Source organism: Liolophura sinensis, chromosome 8, assembly GCF_032854445.1.
Source record: "Liolophura sinensis isolate JHLJ2023 chromosome 8, CUHK_Ljap_v2, whole genome shotgun sequence".
NCBI lineage: Eukaryota > Metazoa > Mollusca > Polyplacophora > Chitonida > Chitonidae > Liolophura > Liolophura sinensis.
In genome coordinates, this window is record NC_088302.1 from 42,311,039 (window position 1) to 42,333,944 (window position 22,906).

Below are 22,906 nucleotides of genomic sequence, written 5' to 3' on the forward strand. Positions count from 1 at the left end.
ACATTGGCAGCTCAACATCACATACACTACTGTCAGCCCGTCCGCCAAGGGAAGTTACACGTTCACAGGCAGTTGGGTAATAAACCATTTATAGGACTGTCATTCGTAGATTGAGGAATTCATCTTAATATACATATATGTATATTTGTAATTATTTGTATTATTTGTATATTACTGTCAACTGTATTAATTGTTATATTTTGTTCAAATATATGTATTGAACTTATTCAAGCGTTTCCGAGTTTTTCTTTTTTTTTTTGGTCTTGTGTAAGGTCTATTGAGAGTTAAACAAACCAATTGTTTCTTATCTTTACTCTCCGATAGTGGTACCCATACACTGTCCATATTTACTCACAAGGGATTTAAACTCATTATAAGACTGAAAAAAACTATTGGCGTTTATAGCCTATACCAAATGCCCGGTGAAGTCCATAGGCTTTGGTGAGTTCCGGTTTAGCCTTGCAAACACATCTGAAGGTGCTAGAAGTGTCCCATGCCACAGTTCGAGGAGCACATGTTTGAAGTGAGGTTAAGGTCTAAAACTGAAGTCGACATGACAGATACCTTTCCCCCTCAAACTGAAAGAAAACGTACTGCACAGGTGACACTTTGTCACACAGATGCTGAGGCGAACGTCCACTTGTGAGCTGGTTTCATCGATGAATGATTTGCTTACTTTGTGATTACTGGCATTGTGAACACCTGACTCCTGAAAATGATAGCATATTTCACATTAATTAAACTGATTTCATTTAAAAATACAATATATGCTTTCCTTTTTTAGTCATCGTATACAAGTATATATTCAAACGTGTAAATACAATTAGTTTAAATGATTATGATTAAATGCATCAGTAAGCTCGTAAACAGAACAGCAATTATTAAATGATTGATTAATTAATCGATTAAGTTATGTATAACGCCGTGCTCAAGAACTTATGACTTGTATGAAGGCTGCCAGGCGAAAACGGGACTGTCCGGGGAAAATGGTAATACCGTACATTTTTTATTGTAACCGAGTTGTCCGCGGAAAATGGCAATACCGCACGTTTTTTATTATAAACTACCGGGCAAAAGAAACGTATAACCTTGTTCAGCACCACAAGAAAGAGAAAGAAAGAAAGACAGTATCAACATGATAAGCATTATATTGCAATAAACCATTTTCCAAGTTCTGTTCAAAAATTCAAAGCCATATGGATATTACACTTGCTGTCAGGTCGAGTAAAGAAGGCATGGGGTAAATCTGAAAAATTACACAAATGCAAGTAAAGGGACTCCCTTAAAAAGGTGTACCTAATGTCCTATCATGTCATAAGACAGATCGTTAGTAGCGTGTGTGAGCACCCATTGCATCAATTAAAGCCAAAATACGTCTCCTCATGGAAGTTGTCAGCCGCCGGATGACGTCATCAGGAATTCTGTCCCACTCCTCAAATAAAGCCTGTTCGAGCTGTTGCCTGTTTTGTGTGTGTGTGGGGGGGGACGCGTTGTCTCAGACGTCGATCAAGATGATCGCACAGATGCTCTAAGGGATTCATGTCTGGCGATCGTGCTGGCCAAGGCAGTACGTTGATATCAACGGTGTCCAGATAATTTAGTACAACTTTGGCGGTATGAGGTCGTGCATTGTCCTGCTGCAAAAGGTACCCCTTTGCTGTTGATGCACGAATGGCACCACGACAGGTTCCAATATTTCATCTCGGTATCTTTGGCCAGTCAGATTTCCCTGGATGATGACCAATCTCGTTCTCACCTGTCCACAAATGCCGCCCCATACAAGCACCCCACCAGCACCAAAAGGGTGGACATTCTGAATGCAGTTTTGTGCCAATCGCTCTCGCCTGCGTCGATACACACGAATTCGACCATCATTTATGAAGAGGTTATATCGGATTTCATCAGTGAACAGCACCGTCGCTGCCATCGACGTACAATTCTTGTCCAACGCAGCCTGTTTTGACGGTGTAGAGGAGTCAGTGCCATTCCACGGAAGGGGCGATAGGCTCTGATACCACTCACGCGGAGTCGTCGTAAGACTGTGCGTCTGCTGATGGGTTGTCCCAGTGCCGTTTCCGCCGTCACAAACCGGTTACGCAGGTGGATTGTGCGGATGTACCGGTCTTCGCCAGGTGTTGTAACACTTGGCCTGCCCGATCTTGGACGATCTTGTGTCCTGCCTGTTAGGCGGTAACGACCCAACAGTCTGCTGATAGTGGCTTGACTGCAATTGAATGTTCTGGCAATGTGGTGTTGGCTGGCCCCCATGTCGGCCATACCAGTGGCTCTATCACGTTCTGCTTGTGTGAGTCTCGGCATCTCTTAGATGTTTTTTTATGGTATTGCTCCCTTACCATGTGCTACATCGGTATTTATACGGCGGTCATTATCGAGAATTTTCAACAGGGCCCGAAACTCTGTTTTTCCGATTTTTCATGATGTCTTACATCAATTTCAATGAATCTCGTTAAAAAGTGACGTGTACACACGGTGCTTATGTGCAAACGTATTCGCACAACGTTCAAACTTATTCAACTTATTTTTCCATAGAAAAAACTGCATTTAAAAGTTATACGTTTCTTTTGCCCGGTAGTTTATACACATATCCATGACTGGCGTTCTCCGCCAATTCCTCCTAAGGGCTCTGCCCAGTTTCCTTTTATCAATATGCTGGCTGCTGTCGCATAAGTGAAATATTCATGTTTACGGTGTAAAACACCAATCCAAATAAATAAGTAAATTTAACGCCGATCCCAAGAACATTTAAACCTGATCTTAAAAAAGCAGGAGCTGGATTTGAACATGCTTAAAAATGTCAACCTGGATGTCCCAACCTTAGCTGCGCGTCACAAGGTACTAAGCTTAACTCTATGTCCCAGAGTATCAAGTCTAACTGCGTGTTCCAAAGTGTCAAGTTTGACTGGGTGTGTCAAATGTCAACCCTTGCATGGGTTTCCCAAATGTCAACCATGCATGCGTAACACAAATGTCGACCTAGCGTGCGTGTCTCGAATGTCAACATTGCCTGCGTGTCCCAAAGTGTAATCTGTAGGTGCGAGTCTCTGAACCTCGACTGGATGTCGCGAATTTTCTTCCTTTGCAAACGTATTTGTGAGGCATACTTTATATGAATCATAAAAATGTGCCCATGGGGCATACAATTCTTTGTTACAAGATACAGCCATGGACCAGCCACCTTACCAAAACATCAGACCAAGTTTGCCGCCACGGACTCATTATCAAACTGACCAAACTTGCCGCTCCAGACAAGGGTAATCGTAAATCAATTTTTCGTGACTTTTCTTGTATCCCTAAATAATGCCATCTTGTGGCATTATACGAGAAAATAGCTGCATGGCCTTTGATAACAAAGATAAACTTTATTGATAATGTATGTGTGGCTAGATGGCTGAGACTGACACTAGCAATTATTCATGAATACACCTCAAATTATAGACATGCCAGCCCACTGGCGCTTTTTGTGAAATACCTCAGATCGCATGTTACTAAGACTATACCCCGATTGTTCTCATCACCCACTCTCCCCCGTGGGGACAGGGTAGATGACATTGATAAAAAGAAGATGATGATAATACTGCGGTCAGAACAGTACAATATGTTCGGATGCTGTAGATATGTTTTAGTTTGAAAGGTGTACCACGAAATAGACTAGTATTGTAGTTTTTTAATCAAAGCGAGAGTATATTGGTTACTTTCTGTTTGACAGCTCTAATTTTAAGATAATCTCTGTTGTGAGTAATCCCTACAGGTACAATTCAATGGAAACACCATGTCATCGTGACAAGAGAGCAGCTTCACACAATCAGGTCATGAAAGCAGCCAATTGTGACACCAACTTGGTGTGTCATAAGCTCGCCATGACACAAGCCCATCTTGATGACAATAAAACATCTTGACACAAGCGCTTCGTGACAAAAGGTGTGCCATAATTTCGGTGTGCCCGTCGTGGCACAAACCATGCGTATCAAAATCACAACCTGACATACACCCCCCTCCCGACCAGACATAAACAAGTTGTTGCACTCTTTCATGACGAACAAAAACGTTTCGTGACAGAAACCCTTCGTGACACAATCATGTCGTGACACATTCGTTTCATAATGCCAATGTAAAATTGTCACACCAGGCAAACAGGCGACTTCTACCGAACAGTTAAGGATAACAGATATCTTAACTGGTGGAGAATCTTAAGAGAAAATGGTTCTACGCCACTATCTCTTTTTATGTCCATATACCGTTTATGCGCGTTTCGACAAACTTTTATACTTTTGATTAGAAAATTGATAAAGTTTTGCTTAGATTTTGAAATTTACACTTTGTTATTGTATCTATCTGAGGCTGATTCTCTGCCGTGCCGTACACTGGTCCTTCTGCTTTTAGAATTTATACAATTCATAAGTTAAAAGCTATGTTGGGCCTGCTGGATGAGTTATCACTTAATATTAACTGGCCCCGTTTAGCCTTTTATTCTCATCACTCTCCCTCTGAAATGATCAATAAAAATACCGATACTGTAATAAAAACTACTAAGGCAATAACTTTATAGCGGTAGCCCTACCTCCAAAGTTAAAAATTCCTCTGTTTATAATACACCATGAATCCACCTTTGAATTGTGTTGACGGTAACTGTATCCTTTCCGGATCATTTGCTATATGATTATTTGGTTGATAAATTATTTATTCCTCGCCTTCGAAACCGTTGCTGATACGCCAACAGACGGGACGGTTATCACGGATAATCCATACTCAGTGAAGGCCTACTTCATCTCTAAAAGAGTTAATACAAAAGAAAACGTTACAATCCCCAGCTGGATATTGTGCCCAACGGCCAGCTCTGTACGGTAGAGATGACGAGTAGATGACATGCTTTCATGAGCGCTGGGCTGTCCAAGGCGCAAACGGAAAGATTGCTGCAACTGAAAGCAATAAAGGTGACAGAAATTAATAAGTGTATGATTGTTTTCACCGACAATCCTATTGAGTCAATAGGGAGATAAAGTGTGTTGCCGACGACGCGACCTGCGCGGCATTCACCTGACAATACATGGTAATTTCATCGCTGGCTCGACGAGAGAACAAGCTGCTAGGCGCTAATGGCGTCTCTTCAACTGCAATTATAACACCAGATGAACCTATATGTTAGTGCAAAGCGGCCGATCGGTTTACAACGGGCTTTTCAAGCTTATCACCATTCTAATTCCCCAGAATCACCCGAGACAAGCTCTGAACCACCTCTCAGCCGATAATCGCAATAACGATAACGCCGGAATCTGAAAATAAAACTTTACGAAGCCAGGTTAAAACTTCAGGTGAATCCATGTTTAGGTGTGCCTGTAAAACTTGAAATTAGCCAATCCTGTTTTAACGTTGTAATAACGGTGGATGTTTCCTTTCTTGAAAGTTACTGTAATTAACGTCTGTCGTCTCAGCTAGTACTAATCCCTCTTAATATATATGTTATACCAATCCCAGTGTAGTGCTTGTCTCTCAGGCTATAGTACCAATTGCTGCTTACCTGTTTACCCAATTTATGTGTGTAACAATGCTTGTTGATTTCATAATGCAAACTTGATGTGATCAGCTGAAATGTTGTAATCCTGAGAGAATCGTCGTTCGACTCTCCACATCGCAGCACAGGCTAAGCGTAAACAATGCAAGCTCTGAAGTCCGTTGTTTATATGCATGCATGTTTGACAGGTAGGTCTGAAACTTGTATCTTAGAAAAAGATTAGTTTAACTTAAGGTAAGTGGTGCTCATTGAAGACTTCAAAACCAATACTCCATTATACGTATGAGCTCATCTCGATTAAAACAATATGAAAAAGCCAGGTAGGAACCTACTGGGGGACGTTGACTTGATGCCAGCTGGTTCCTAAGACTGAGGAACCAGCTGGTATCAAGTCAGTGACTTTCCTTATCTCAAATGGTCATCTGTAACCTTTGTTAATTTATCTTAGTTAGTGTTTTACTTTTACTGTTCATGCAAATGCTGAAGTAGCAGTAACTTACACTGCCTTTAGCACATGCGATAAACAGAACTGGCAAAAATGCAGTGACGTTAATTGCAATTTATTAGATGTAACTGGATTAACTGAAGTCGTACATGTGGTGGAAATTACGCAGTCTACACGCTAGCATCCATCGGGAATGACAGGAGTGTCATCAGAATCAGGGATGTAGACAGCATGGAGCCCTTGGGCTGAGCATATTATCATCATACAGTACAGTGACTCAGGAAACGCTTACCAGTGCCATGAGTACAAGTCCAGTTCTTGCTGGATTCCTCTCCGATCGTAGATGAGAATATCATCCAGCAACCTCCGGATGGTCTTGGGTGACCCCTGGGCTGTGCCCGGTCCCCGCCCACCACATATAAGGGAGATATTCTTCAGTACGGCGTAAAGCACCAGTCAAAAAATAAACAACTGCATACATGAATGTCCTGGCCCATGTAGTTGAGATGATGGTAACGAGTATCAGGTCTTTGCTACTCATGCTGTTAGAGATAATAACTGAATGAGATTGCCAGGCTAATTGCAGATTTTCCTGTGTACGACAAGAGACTAAGCCAGCGAATCTGACTGATGAGAGTTTTGTGTTCGAAAAGAACAGCACTAACTCATTATTAAGTATGAAACATGAATCTAATTCTGGGGAGCGTCTACGACATGGGAAGTAGCTTGTAAACACTTAAAATAATCACACCAGGAAGGTCTAGCTTGGGCATTAACAACTGAAAATAGGCTTTTACTGTTTGTACCTGTTTGAGGAGATCAACTGTCCGCTAGATACAGTGGATTGCATATTATACAGATCAAGTTGAATGATGTAACTATGTTATTTCTGTTTCGGAAAGGCGTAATGAGCTGCGGTGTTTGTCACGTTATAATAAAAGCATACCTTGAGACCGAAGCTATTGAACTTGTTAACTGTGTTATTGCGATCAAAACTGAGATAAAGGAGCCCAGAGAGAATAGTGTATCTGATATCCGTGAGGCGGTAATGGCAGCTGTCTGACTGACGGAATCAAGCGTGTCTAGGTTGTGCATTAGCTCATTTGTCATAATCATGCAAACTGGATGGAAAATAATTATTCTTCCAATATATAATCAAGGAGACAATTAAGGACTGGACAATTGTGCTGCGTAGTTTTTCGTGAGACTCACCTAAAAAAGCTGAAGCAACTTTTGACTGCCAGGTTTAAGAGTAATTAGCAATAAACCAATCGAAAATCGAAAAGATATAAGTAAGATGATTTCCCTGCTCTCACCCTGCATGAATAATCGGGGATTATGTCATATTTGGGAATTATATAGGCTGTATATACTAACTACCAGCTGGTAGCGAAAAAAAGACTATACACTTTAAAATACACAGATTTTAACCTGGAAGGCAAAAGTAGAAAAGTGGGAAGTTTGTTGGAGACTCGTCCTTTCGTCCTTCCGTTGTTTCGCTCTTTCGTATGTTTTATATGAATGAAAAGTCAAAAGAACAAAAGGACGCAAGAACAAAAGAACCAAAGGAAAGTACGAAAGGACGTGGCGAAAGTACAAAAGGGCGATATTTCACAATCTCGTTGTTTCAATTTGCACTTTCGTACTTTTGCCTGGTCCTTGTTTGTAGTTTTGCCTTGCACTTTTGCCTCGTCCTTTTGCACTAATTGCTGGCATAAATAGTAAGTAGAAAGGACGAAAGGACGCGTGGCTTTCGTACTTCATATGCTACTAAATTCATTTATGACAGTTATATTATGGAAAGAGATGATTTGACTGGTGTTTCATGCTGTACTCAAGACGGCGGCCAACATTATGGAGTAAGGACACTGGACAGAGCCCGAAGAAACCCATCACCATCATTAGGTTGATGGCAGACCTTCCCACATACAGGGGGAGAGGAAGCCAGCGTGACCTAGTCTTGAACTCATATCGATCGCATTGGTGAGAGGCTCCTGGTTCACCAAGGAAAAGATTGAGATACATTTTATAGGTATAGCAACATCAGTGAATATCATAACGATAGCGGTGATGTCTGTACACACTTAATTTGTGAACTACAGTTTGACATTCGGACCTTGTTGAGAGTCTTGATTGATTGAACGCCCTGTTTACTATCCCATTACTCATATAAGAAGCAGTCCAGACTGAGAAAGTGACACACAAATGCAAACTAAAGGCATCAAGACACCGGATAGTCGATCTGTGAAGGTTGTATCAATACAGGCGTAAACGCAGTTTATCTGCGACAGGGCGACGGCTAGAACGGAAAGTGTTTTTTGCAAATGATTTGGAGAGGAAGACGCGGACACTAACAATCACTGAAAGTAATGCATACCCTTCAGGATCTATTCGTCATAAAACTGTGACAATTAAAATCGGATATCCTATTCAAATTTTGCATTATGTGACAGTAATATGTAGGGAAAAATAGGCCTTTATGAGGTGAAGAGTTTCCCACGCCATCGGGTTGTAGATCGTGGATCTCCTGTCCAAGGAATAAGCTATAGCAAACATAAACGATGGCTTGCGAATGGGGGCTAGTGACAGCATCCATTCCATAAAGGAGATTCGGGTTTATTTCAATCTAAGGTGTTATATTTATAATGCTGTTTTTTCCTTCATTGAAACCCTAGGATATGCCAGGCACCAATGGTCTTGGGATCAATTCTATGCTTGTTGGAGGGCTTGCTGTTTTAGTCGTGTGATCATAGATAATCATAATATCGAGCAAACAAGTGAACTGGCAACCATCAATATGGTATAACCACACAACAAAAAACAAACCAAGAAGGGTATAAAAACAACAGTGGAACATATGTCCTTGTTTATTAACAAATTCAGGTCATACCACACATTAGATAGAAAAAAAGGAAAAAAATTACATATGTATGTTAGCCACAACTTTCGTAACATGTAGCATACATGTACTGACTTTATGTTCATCGGGTGTATATGAAATACTGACTTGTAATAACACATTGCGGACGGCTTCCTTTCTTAACTCTCTGATCACAATGTAACTGTCTTTAGAGATATGAAAATCCAATTATTGTCACTTCTACCTTTAAAGACAGTTCAGGTAAAAAGTCGTTGATACCACGACGTGTAAGTTAAAATTGAAAACGCCTTCCCGAAAAAGGCAAAGGAGAATACCTAAAACAGTGAACTTTGAGAAGCAAAAACAAACTACTTAATTTATATTTAATTGCTGGAAAGGCAGGACAAGTGTTTCCTTATCCCCTCCCACAGAAATACCCTTACAGCCACCGCGCTGCACCCTATGAACGATGGCAGCGACAGCATAATGCTCATCAGTCCGCCGCCAAACCTGCTGCCTCCCATCCGTTCTGTGCAGCTGGTTCTGTACAGCTGGTTCTGTACAGCTGGTTCTGTACAGCTGGTTCTGTGCAGCTGGTTCTGTACAGCTGGTTCTGTGCAGCTGGTTCTGTACAGCTGAAAACAGGATGCTAAAGGCCAACGAACATGAGTGTTCGCCCACACTCTGGCGTGGTCTACAGACTCGCTTCTCTGAGGCGATTTCGAACCGTTTCAGCGGAAATCTGGTTATTATGGAGCCCGACTTTAGTTTTTGGCCTTGGATGACCTGAAACGGTCGAGGAGTTGGAGGAGGCGATTATTGCGGTCTTGGCCAGGGGTCGTTACACGCGATCGTCGGGCATGCGAGTGGTTAGCTGTCGTGCCGAATTTTTCATGACGTCTTCTGTGACGACTAATCGTTGACACATTAATGTTAAGGGCCCTGGCGATAGCCCAATGGGCCATGCCAGTGTCGAGCATGCCAATGGCGAGCTCTCGTTGGCCTTTGTGGCATCTTTGCCTTTTGTATTGTACAGGTAAGGAGTGTCAGCGTAGACCTTACAGATCATTGAATATTACAGATAGGGCCACACCTGTCTGACAGGTCAAAATGGTGAATAGGCTTGAAATCGACAACGCTTTGGTTTTAGAGACTGAAATGTACACTGGTACTAGATTGACATAAATCTCACTATTATCTTGTGAAATGTTGCAAAAACAAAAAAGCGTTACGTTTATATTTTTTTCAGTATATTTCTTATTGTAAAATAGGTTCACTAGAAATATAACCTTCTCGGAAAGTTATATCAACTATTGGAGCCAGTGACGACACCTCAACCCTTTTCGACTTTACACACTCATATTGTTACATTTCATCATTCAACCAGCTCCTACATTTAGAGCTATGATGCATTCAAAATGACGTTGAAACAAACCATTTCAATCCAAAAATATTGCCCAGATATCATTAATATATCTGGTGGGTTCCGGGGACCACCGTGGAATCTTATGTTATTAATGCATTTTTCTTGGTTAGAAAAAATTCCAAAAAAGATAAATCAAACTATTCACCTGAACCGTTAATCTTTCATCTGATAAATACTTCATTCTAGGGCTTTCAGATTGCCTTCAAGGTTACTAACACAACGTGATTACTTGATGAAAGAAGAAACAGAAACAAACTCTTCTTCTCTACTCGACAATTCATGCTTTATAACAAGTGCTTCTTATCACAGACGAACTTTTAAATAACCTAAAACTCTAGGACATGACAGCCTGATGACCTCTCATAAATGTAAACGCACAAACAGACCAGACTTGGTTATATAGATTTCGATTAGATTTGCCGAATTGGACGTCAAATAAAAACAGGACAAACTATATTTCATGCGGTTTATAGAATTCAATAAATCGCACTGAACGCAGCTATGAAATACAGTCCCTCCTGTGTTTCCTAGCCTTGCACTAGGGGTTGAATCTGACGATTTGATATGACAAATCCCACCGTTTGAACGCAACATAAGACGAGACCTCTTGTGGGATTACGTATTTAAATACATGGTTGCTGACATCCAAACATTCTTTAACCTTTTCACAACTGTAAAAACGTACAAAATAAATTATAGTATTGAAATTCTAGGACTTGGTGGACAAAGACCGTAACCACTTTAAACTATGTGCTTGGACAGAATGTAACACTATCGCTAGAAAGTTGGTACAAAAACATACTATACAGCTGCATAAATTCTAGTCTTGAGTGTAAAGAGCACAGTTGGTGAACTACAGTTTCCCTGCCTTAAACAAGCCTAGTATCCTGGGATCCACATTCCCCAGCGGTCAAATATACGTCATTTCAAAATCTGGGGTCACATCAGGGCATTTTGAATGTGACACATGGTCAGATCCATTTGACGGCTGTTCTATGTTTATATGGAATTCGGTCGATGGTTCTCTGCTAAAACCGTAGCCGACATTGGCATATCCATTACTGATATGTCCATTTGTGGAACTGTTTTCCATGCCATACTTAACTTGCAAGTATTCCGTCCTTTTGAGTTCCTTCAATGTTGAAGGTGAATGGATAGTGCTAATATCCTCGGAACGCCGTTCCGCGCTTTTGGAATGCTTTGTACTATTTTTTGAAGTCCTGAAGGGAAGAGATACTCGACTTTCTCGGCATAAGTTGGCGAAAAAACAGTCACAACAGGACACAGTATGTTTCAGTTTGGATGGAGAATAGCTTGGCGACGCGTTTCCGTTGATGGCATCCTCATGTTGCACATCGCCGTCTTCTATGTCCTCATCATCCGTTGGGAACTGGCACCGTTTTCGGCTCTGCCTCTTCCCTAGTGACATTCTCCTCCGCCGTGACCCCAAGAACCTGTTTACCATCATCTCTTCCTCTTCACCATCGTCGGTGAGCTTGATCAAGCGCCCGGTGGATCGGTCGTAAATGCCCTCCCCAATGCCGTGTTCCACGATATCGGCCCCCAGCAGTTCCTGGTGTAAAGGGATCCTCAGCCCAAGGGTGAGATCAATTAGCTTCAGAATGACGAAAGATGTGACCAGGGTCCAGCCAGTCAGGCTAACCACCGTTAGGGCCTGCACACCCAGCAAGTAAAACCCACCTCCCTGGAATACGCAAAATAAAAACGGTTTACAAGCAAAGAAAAGTACATTATGGTCATGGTTAACTCTCGCCTGAGAAAGTGCACTTTGTAAAGCAAATAAATGTCATACAGCTAGTGTTATTGTTATTTGGTTTGAGTTTGGATTTATGGATGAAAGTATATACATTAGAACCAGAGGGCAAATGTGTCATAATACCTGAAACAATCCAGCGTGTTCGGTGCTGATGGCTAAGGCCTCTCCTAACATATCTTTTCTAGCGAAAAGTCCCACAGCCAAGAGACTCCACATTCCGGACAAAGCGTGAGTACCTACGCAACCTGAAATGTGCAATGTTATATGACATGTCGTTAAACACTTGTGCAATGTTAGTATGCTCTGTCCCGTTTCCTCCCACCATAATGCTTGCCACCTTCGTAAAGATGAAATACTCTTATATAAATAAATGAAATATTAGTACGTCCATCTGAAAAAAGCACTTTATAATTCTTTTCAACAGATGTAAACACAATAAAAAGTACCACCGCTGTCAGTCCAAATATTGAATCAGACTGTTAAAAAGAATTGCTAACCATTCCCGCTTATAGTAATTCAGGTCGAAGCTGTTGTAACCTGTTGTCTATTCCCCCCTTTGCCATGAATGGTTTGTTTGCAAACTGGTAACATAGTACACTGTATGGATGTATTACACGAGAACAATGGTCAATCCGTGTTTGAACTGAGTTATCATTGCGCGGAAAACGGTACGCCATTCCGTCGACTGACATAGAACAGTACAAGTGTAGAATGAAAATCTCTATAACCAGCTGGTGATTGGCTTAATGGTAACACGTTCTACAGGTCATAGTTGCTTTCCTTGATGTGATATCAATATAAAGAATAATGAGTGGACAATAAAAACATTGATAGAAACAATTGCAATTGGGCATTTTATTTATCTCTTTGATTGGTATTTTACGCCGTACTCAAGAATATTTCACTTACAGGCCAGCATGATGGTCAGAGGAAACTGGGCAGAGCCCGGGGAAACCCAAAACATCGGCAGGTTGATCTGTAATTGCGCAAATCCAGCGTTTACCTGCACGTGAATATAGGTAAACTGTTACACAAAGGGCATTTCTTAGCGTCGCGTGGGCCAGGGAGCACTTACCAACTGGATCATCCACTTTCATCCTATCCAACAGTTCCACCCCAATGTTTGTGATGAGTGCTCCGATTGATCCGATTACTATTCCCTCCCACGGCTGCGCAAGCGCACAGAAAGCTGTAAGGATTGTATTAAGGATATCTCATAAATTTCATTTGGATACTGATTTTAAACATTTGGACAATCTGAGAAGCGAGGTGTTATATTTTACGCTATCAAGAGATACTGGTCATTTTATATCACGCTGTTATATGTTATGAGACAAATCAAGCAGAAGAAATTACAACAACTTTCACACATGGCAATAACCTCTGTTATAGTCTATTTCTTTTAGAGAGTCGCCTATATCCTGTCTGTAAAATCAGTCATACTCGGAACCAAAATTGCCTTCAGTCAGTGAAACGTAACAACACAAGCTCTAAATATGGATATGTTTAAAGATCATATTCTTGCTAGGGAAATGAAGTAAGAACACTTTTTCTAACTTATAATGTTAATGTTCATAAGCTCTTTCGACGGCAAGAACCAGTTGCCTCGGGTGACGTCAAAATTATTCAAATACCAGTGGCATGCTGGGTATTGAGCGGAGTTCAACATGTTTTTAAGGAGTTTAACACCAGTTACCTGAACTGCTGCCAAGGTTATCGTAAACCTTGTTTCTGACACTGCTATATTTGAAATCGTTCGCACGTTTTAATATAATAAAACCTTAATAAATTAATTTTACTTTATCACTTGTAGCATATGATCTCACGGCAGTATAGTTTTAAGGATAGATATCAGAAAATTAACGCAATCTAGTTATTCACAGAGACAGTAGTATAGGCGGTGTTATTGGATGGAATTTGTTCTAACCGCTGATTGGTGCAGCCATTGTAAAACAAAATAGTCTCCACACTCACGGTCCAGCATACAATTTGTTTTTTTTTTTTAAATAATTATGACGTCACACGAGGCAATGCATTCCTGCTGTCGAAATTGAGCTTATGGAGTTTAACATTATCAAATAGAAAAAGTATTTTAACTGCAATTTCTTTACAATAGTATGGACGTCCAACTCATCAATGTGCAGAGCTCAGATGGATACGTGACACTGGTAAAGGGCAATTTTGGGTACGAGTACGACTGATTCTACAGAGAGCTGAATATAGGCGACTATCTAAAATAAGCAGACCGGCAAACTCTAACAAACTGTATTACTGATAATACATATACATTATTCGCCAGCTGAATATTGTCTTATGATGCACTGTACATGATACGTATTATATATACATATTTCATTCGTGCAGACCTATCTCTGATATCACCCAGTGTGGTTTAAGTGAAAATAAATTCATGCATGAAAGAATATCTAAGTGGGAACAGAAGTGTATTCTTATCGTTAAATACTGGACCATGAGAGAGACTGCTTCAATATCGTTGACAACTGCTCAATAGTTGTGTAGTTCTCAAATCATGTCCTCTTCGCGTTTTACACATACAGGATTCCTCTCATATGAATTAATCTGAAGCTTTTGTCACCGAAGGCACGTCTACAGGCTAACGAACAGGACACATTTAATCCCCCAGACATGTCGTGAATGCCGATATGTTTATTCATTGTTATCTCCATTCCCACTAAAATAACCTCAAAAAGTACTGTGGCAACTCCAGCAAATGACGCAAAGCGATTCATGAGTCAACATTTCGTGAGGTTTGAAAGTGATTTAAATAAAACCGAAATATTAATCAAATAATATTTGTTGGCGTTGCTACAGTACTCTGCTTTATCGCCACACTGAAAACCAGCTACATATAATTTGCCTAGCCCCAAGCCATGGCAAGCCTGGGACGATCTTGGAGTTACATCAGGTTTACTGACCGTTCCAAATCCACCTGTGATGCCCACTATTACCCCAATAAACCATATAACCCGTGTCAAGCGTTCCCATGATGACAACGTGTGGCCCCATTCACACTGTGTTATTCCTGGCTTACCCGTGATGCCGACCAAAGACCCCAGTACGCCATTAATCATATAGGCCACATCAAATCTGCGCTTCTTCAGAATGTAGCTGCAACAGTGATAATTTATACTCAATTGGTCTTTGTTAGTTGGTGTTAGTGGTAACCAAATTAAAGTAAAGTCAGTTACTTCTGATATACACAAATATCTTCAAAGATAGCAATCGAAGGTCTGTCTGTGACCCGGCTACATGTCTCTTCTGCACCATATGTATCATTTATTTATTTATTTATTTGATTGGTGTTTTACGCCGTAAAACAAGAATATTTCACCTATACGACGGCGGCCAGCATTATGGTGGGAGGAAATCGGGCAGAGCCCGGGGAAAACCCACGACCATCGGACGGTTGGTGACAGACCTTCCCACGTACGGCCCAAGTATATCATATTTTTGGAACAAATTTGATTGCATTACTTAGATGTGAGGAAAGATTTTAGATGCATATTAAAGTTAAGATTAGCCAAATCAAAAAATAACAGAGAATGCCTGTTTTGTTCAAATTTAACTCTATAAAAAACATAATTGCAGGTCAAACTCCTTCTGCTGGTAACAAAGTAGCGAGCACCGGGCATATTAGCCGTTTGTCACCATAGGCATTGACAACAGTAATAACACCCTAAGTGGATGAAAGATAGGTGATCCGTAATGGGATGCTAGAGGCCGGCTATTGACGGGTTGGGTAGTGAACTTGTGGTGAACTAATGGTAATTTAGTGCCATCCAACTGAGAAGCTTAAGTCCCATTGGTATACTCAGACCGTATATTTTAAGCTTTAAATTCGACTCACCTGAGGAGAATGCCTACAAAACCACCGCCCATGGATGCACATAGCGTGGAGACAGCGGATCTGAAAACACACAAATAAAGAAGCTCTTCAATGCTAAGAAATTCTCGCACAGAAAAACCGTTACAAACGTGATGAACACAGTTTGCTATTCATTTTCTTCAAAAGGACCTTTTGGATTCCAGGAAAGTCACTTGATGAGTAAAGATTATTACTTGAGCTTAAAGTGTTTCATCTCGATTCCATGCCTAGTAAGCCGTAACATAACAGATCGGAGGTCTATTATGCTACGGCTTAGCAGGCGTGGAACAGAGATTAAACACCTCAAGCGAATGGTGATAACATACTTTCACGATAACGATATTGTTTGCCAAAGAGTTCTATATTTCGCGCATGTTTTAGTTTCGAGGGACATTTCTTTGGGATCAGAAATAATCTCGATTTCTTGAATAGAATTTTTATTTAGAAGATGGTAATTTGGCTTTGTCAGATATGTATTGTAATGATGCATATGACGCGACAGCAAATTCAAAATCTTTTGCAATTTACATATGTCTGCGAGAAAAAACACGCACTCGGAAGCTATCAGTTTAGAACCGATCCGATGAAAAGTAAAATTATGGTTAAGAATACCCATATTTGATATTTGGTAGAAAATATACAAATCTGGATTTCACTCTATTTTACAAAAGGAGAACAACCAGCCCATTAATATGACACTCCAGTCACGTGGGATATGTAGAACATACAGAATTAAGACTATAAACTACATGACTGTTCTACGTAATAATTTATACATAAAAAACGAGATCTGCACGCTTGTGCATGCTATTTCTTAGCACACAATTATGTCAATGGTAAATATTAATAAATTTATATATATATATTGTGTATATTTGCTTATTTATAAGGATTATATTGAGCTTGTATTGAGATATGGTAGAAAACTAGTTTCTAGATAAGCGACATTATGAAAGGCTTAAGTGCGTTGATTCTACATCCCAGGGTGCAGGGTAATATGCACATTTCCAAAGCTTCTCTCTCTCTCTCGTGTCTCATCGGTACGATCTGAACTTATTTAAAACCAGGAGAGATAAGCAGTGTGTGGCTCCCTCATACACCGGCTGTTGTTTAGAGGCATTGTGCAATACGCGAAACACTCGCCGGAAAAAATAGTTTCAGTATGTTAACATTGATTAACACCTGGAGAGCAAATAAACAAAACCACACACTGGTTACTGAAGTTACGGTTTTAAACATGTTTAGAATAAATGAATGAACGATCATGGTTTAATCCCACTTCGATAATATTGAGGTCATATCATGTTTCATGTTGTCCATCCATTTACATTGATGCTGGGGTTGAGGACAAAGTGTTTAACTCGGAATACAGAAGAGCTTCAGACTCGGCTTTGCTCAACCTACCGCTGCGTCGAGTCCTAACCGCTTGTGTGTGCAAAATAACAACACGACTCGACTGTCGTGTTCCAGTCGTTTACGTGTGCAAAGGTTCAATAAAAAGTTGGATAGCGATCAACGATTGGGACTGACGACCGGTTGAGTTATGATGAGTCCTGTATCTCTAACTATACACAGATGCAGGTCAAATATCACCTCTATGTTTACATGAACAGTTGCAATAAATATCTAACTGAGATACTTTTATATTTTTTTCTTTATTTATGGCATGATATTATGTAAAATACATACATGGACCTTTCAATGCTCTAATACTACTGGACTAAACCTTGTTTTGGTTACTTCGCTTAAATATAAACATAAACTATGGTAAAGTCCTGGGGAAATACCTGGCGGCGAGTTTCCACTTCTGACCGGATATTCCAAACGTGCTGCCACAATTGAACCCAAGCCATCCCCACCTACAAACAAATTCACCATCAGTCTGTGATTTCACTGTTAAACAATGGCACGTTTAATCTATGATTAACTTCAGTTTCAAATAAACTGACCACTGCACAGATAAATTGTCATGGTGCACAAAAGAACATTCTCTTACAATACGGCGTCAAGAAAGGATAGAGTAGGTCCGGGTGATAAATTTACTTTAGTGCGATGACGATAGTTCATATGATACAATGTCTTTTACATCCAACTTTCCAAGTTACACAATGTAAAAGTCAGAATGTCAGTAATCATGAAGTAAGCAACAGAACGTTATGTATCAATGATACCAAATGACGTTCATTTACCCATAACACCAAATGACGTTCATTTACCCATAACATCAAATGATATTCATTTATCCTTGACACCAAATGACGTTCATTTACCCTTGACATCAAATGCCGTTTATTTATCCATTAAAAAGCACTTGCCATAGCATGAACATTCCCAAAATAGCGTTCGTTGGAGAACCCATTTCTGGAGGATTTTTGGACTTGTATCTGTTGTGTCGGGGTTTTAACATCAACGTTGCTACAAACGCTGTCACTCCTCCGACTAAATGGACTGGTCCAGCGCCGGCAATGTCGACAGCGCCCATGTCCTGTAGCCAGCCTTTCGTCCCCCACATCCAGTGAGCAGGAAAACAGAAGACAAACGTGTTGAACATAGAGAAGAAAATGTAGGACTCGAGTTTCGTTCTTTCCGCCATCCCACCTAAAACAGTTCCAAATAAGAGGGAAATCAAAGAAAGTGCGACTACTGTGCAAATGAAAGAAATCTTTTTCTCTTTTTGTTTAGCCATATAATTGGTAGAAAGTAACAAAAAGTGCCGATTACATCTTTTGTCGAAATGCAATACATAATATAACATGTAGAGGAAAGGCTACTCTCTGAATTAGTGGATAAAACAAATGGACTAGCTATTCAACGTTGGGGGCCCAAATCGGTTCAAATCCATGTAATCTCCTGTATTTCACTCTACTTTCGGGACGTAGCTCAAACTTTCAAAATTGGTGAGGGTGAAGGTGTTTAATTTACATTAGTGACAGGACGAAACGAACCTCAATATTACACATCTGCATGTGACATGGTTATGTACTGATTAACTTAATTGGATAAATATGATATAAACAAATATTACAGACTCTTGAGACTTAGACGTCCTTATTTTATACAGTTTGCACAAATATGTGTTTTAAAATCAAAACTGTCAGGATGCCACTGACCAAGTCGGCTAAGCTTTTTTTCATGAAAGATGATAAGCTCTTGATCAGTGAGGTGGTGGATTCGAGTCCAGCTTTCGACTCTGTCTTTGCTCAAGAAGATTTTTCAAGCAGGTATCTGGTGTTTTCCTCCGTTCAGGAACTTTACCACCGTCACATGAGTAAAACAGCCTTGAGAACAATGTGTAACATCAGCCTAATAGATAAATAAATAAGTAAATTGCCAATCAAGTCACCCCAAAAACCAAGCCTTTGCCTAGGGGTTTATACCTAGCAGCCGTTCTGATCTTCGATGTAGACAGACTTACTTTAATCAAGTCCACCGTATACCTATTAGCGTTTGCTACTGATCAAAACTCACAATGAACACACCACAAACACAAGCACGGATTTCCACAGGGCACTGCTAATTTCAGGTTCATATTTAATAAAGGGAGGTAAATTTGGCCCATGGTGCCACAGGGGTATTTATGCTTCTCCGTTTTATACATGCTTAAAACAGAGATAATGCCAATTAGCTTTTTTTTTAATATATTCGTTTTTGACATGTTTTAACGGATATTGTTTTGCAGTATATAAACATCACGGGATGTACAAGCACTGTGGTCAAAACAGGAACGTTCTACGCCCTAGCAATAAAGTACTATAAACCGAAACATTCTGAAGACGTAGTCAATGTGGTATGAAGTCAGACAATTGTTATAAAGGAGTCTGGCTCAAGACAAAAATAATTTTGATACTAAATGGACAAATATTTTACAGGATAACCAAGAGTTCTGGGAAAGGACAGGCTAGCTGTAAATCCATACTAATAGCCCTTGTAAGTATAATAACTACCAACTGTAACTATCTTATAAACATAGTAATTACTGGCTGATACTCCCTCATTACTGTCCCTGTCTTATTCTAATTAAATATTATCTTTTCCTCTAGTTGCTCCTCAGAAAGAGTTCCCCATGATTTGAGGGATAGGTTTTTGGCTCCAGCCTCAGGTTTGGGGATTATCAAATACTCTGGTTAAACCGACAGACTGCCAGAACAACGGAACAACACCCATCAAGCAGGCAAAATACAGCTTCCACATAAAAGACATCCATTAACTTCCACTTCCACAGAAATTAACCTACATTCTTATCAACACGGATTTATAATCTTCCACTTCCACAGAAATCAAGAAAGTTTCATATCTCCCCCCCCCCTCCCCGAAAAAAATCCACGTCCACGGTGATTTATCATCTTCCACTGCAATATCTGTTGACAATAATCAATTCCTATATCCTAAGAAGTTATCAAACTTCCAAGTCCGAGTAGTAATCAACGAACGTTCATTTCCATCTGGGCTTTCAAGGAAATTTCCTAAAATACCGTGAACCATTTTCCACTAGGGCTTGAAAGATGCCTTGTGTGAATGGAAGGCGTACTACCTACTGAAATATAATCAAAATGCTCTGCGCCTGTACGGCCGAAGATGTGGGACAAGCTCTATTGAACTGAACAGCCACCAAATAACAAGTAATTGGCATAAAATGATCAGAGTAATTCAGTTCTAAATATTTCCGTCAACGGCTAATGGAGGCAGTTAAAGTTATTTTTATGCCGAGTTCTATAAAGAGACCATTCACTAAAACTGATACTTTACGCTTGACTATAAAATGGGTCTTATTATTTCAAGGAATTTCTGTTGGTACAATTTTCATATTGGGCAGAAGAAAGTAAGATGAAATATAATGGCAACTACTCACTTCGCTCTTTAGCTCTAGCTAAACATTTTGTTGCCGTGTAATAATGACTTTCTGACACCTGCAAAACCTTTACAATGCAATGCAACATTTCTTTTTACATATTGATTCTTCACGGGTCGGATTCTAGAAACCATATTGTGAAAGCTGTTTCATTCGGGAGGAACTTCCACACGTATTTACCTGGAAAGTGCGATGGTTAGACCCTAGGTGAGCATTTAGTTTTTCTATATAACAGCACACAGTTTTTGTGTTTCATTCACGTATTTTGCGATTAAAGCCTTCACCTTTGAATTCACCTTCTATACAGTGGGTATCAAAACGTGCATAATTCTGTAGCTGTCCAAACACTACCGGTTTGCCCCAAAACGGGAACGCCAATGTCCCATTGTGTAGTTAACTTGCCAGCGTAGTGGCCAAATGCAGTTTTATTATGTTGACCTTACATATGGTGTTTATCAAAAGCTGATACCTTTCAGAGAATGGCACACAGATTTTATTATCAAACTGACGTTCCGATATTGATTTACTTTTGGATAGAGATGTTGATCAAATCCACTGGTGAAGTTCCACCGACCAACTCATTATCATCTGAATCTGAGCCATTTCCTGTAATTAGTCATATTTTCAGATGTAGACTGTCACTTTATAGCTGGCTTCCCTTAGCGCTTGCGTTAACAGTTGTCTATTCACAAAGCCCATACCCGCATCTATCAGGAAGCACAGGTAACGTCAAAACGTGGGTCAACAAATCTGCAGAGCAAATAGAATATACTGTGGCAATAATTCCACTTGATCTGTTTTTGTTTTAATAACTGCTGATAAATATCTCCATGTCGTATACAGTGTAAAATACGAAACAGTGGGCAGATAAATTTAGGGGAGAAAATATAGGGTATACCTATACCTTCAGTATACCTACCATCAGAAAAAATGCACGACAATAATCGCTAGACCCATTACAGAACCAACGTTCACAGCTAACCACTAAAGAACTAGAAAAGTATATAAAGCAGGCAAATGGGGCGGATCCATGCAAAGAGAGACAGTCAGTAAATTTTCAGTGACGATGGAAAGGCGAATGAAATAGATCAGTATTCAAACAGTGTTCCAAGTTAGTTTGTAAGTTATTGGAGATCAAAGTATGTATCTCAGTTACGCTTTGATTGCAACTGTTCCTATATCGAACGTGTCGATCTAATTCAGAGCAAGGAACATACAGTCAGTAGAACCTGCTTCTGAAGAATTAGACACAATTATGAAGTAGAGAGGTAGGGATCCTGGACACTCTGTCCATATTTGCTTTCAAGGGGAACTGTAATCACTGTAAAACTTAAGACACTTGAGAGGTGAAGGCATTTGCTGGAATATCAATTGACAAACTATTTTTTGCAATGACAGGTTTTCAACTTGACTTTAATATGACTCATTTTAGTGGCATTAAAATTGGTAAGGCAAGTAACATTGACACCAAAAATGGCTTTCTTGAAAAATATTGCGCTTTTCAGTTTTTGTGTGTTTTTTATGATTGGCTTACAAAGGCTGAGCTTTGATTTGTATGTTATGAGCTAGATCTGAGAACGGATTCAGTTTTACAAGCTTATCTTTGGAATACAAACCTGTATTCTGACTTTGCAAAAACCTGCACAAGAAGAGTGATCAGTCCAATCTAACAAGGCATGAAGGTGTCATGAATTCTGCTGAGGGTGTTCACACGGTTTCCAGTTGCGCAATACGCCAATAACGCCCGTCTAATTTATGGCCTTACAGTCTCTAGAGCTCATGGGCAAAAAAATTTAAGAATCCAGAATTAATTCCGGAATTAAAATCAATACGCTTGTTTGGTTCCAGACTTGAACACGTTGAAGACACGCACGTGAAACGTCTGATTTCCAGATCAGTAAACACACCGATTCAGAACGTTTGATATGGAAGCGAAGCAAGCGACATGGCCAACCGATCTCAGAACAATGGTGGGTAAGGTTTATGGGTGATAGAAGTCTGGCAGAGAAAGAGTGTAACCAGCCTCCTGATGAGTACAGCCATGCCATACTTTGCGAAAATCAGCTTTCGTTCATGAGAGTTCGTTGCTGGTACCAATAAATGTACAGCCAACAAGGTTTAAGCTTTATAGTG

General features: G+C 40.1%; 1 protein-coding gene across 1 annotated transcript in view; it reads right to left on the bottom strand.

The window, feature by feature from the left end:
* Positions 1-9,328: 9,328 nt before the first annotated feature.
* The window catches only part of LOC135473556 (putative ammonium transporter 2), a 27,548-nt gene continuing 13,970 nt past the window's right edge, over positions 9,329-22,906 (bottom strand). Inside the window, 8 exon segments of the mRNA XM_064753411.1 lie at positions 9,329-9,470; positions 11,182-11,966; positions 12,162-12,283; positions 13,114-13,227; positions 15,091-15,167; positions 15,907-15,966; positions 17,712-17,783; positions 18,240-18,522. Coding sequence (XP_064609481.1) covers positions 9,329-9,470; positions 11,182-11,966; positions 12,162-12,283; positions 13,114-13,227; positions 15,091-15,167; positions 15,907-15,966; positions 17,712-17,783; positions 18,240-18,522 — 1,655 coding nt within the window.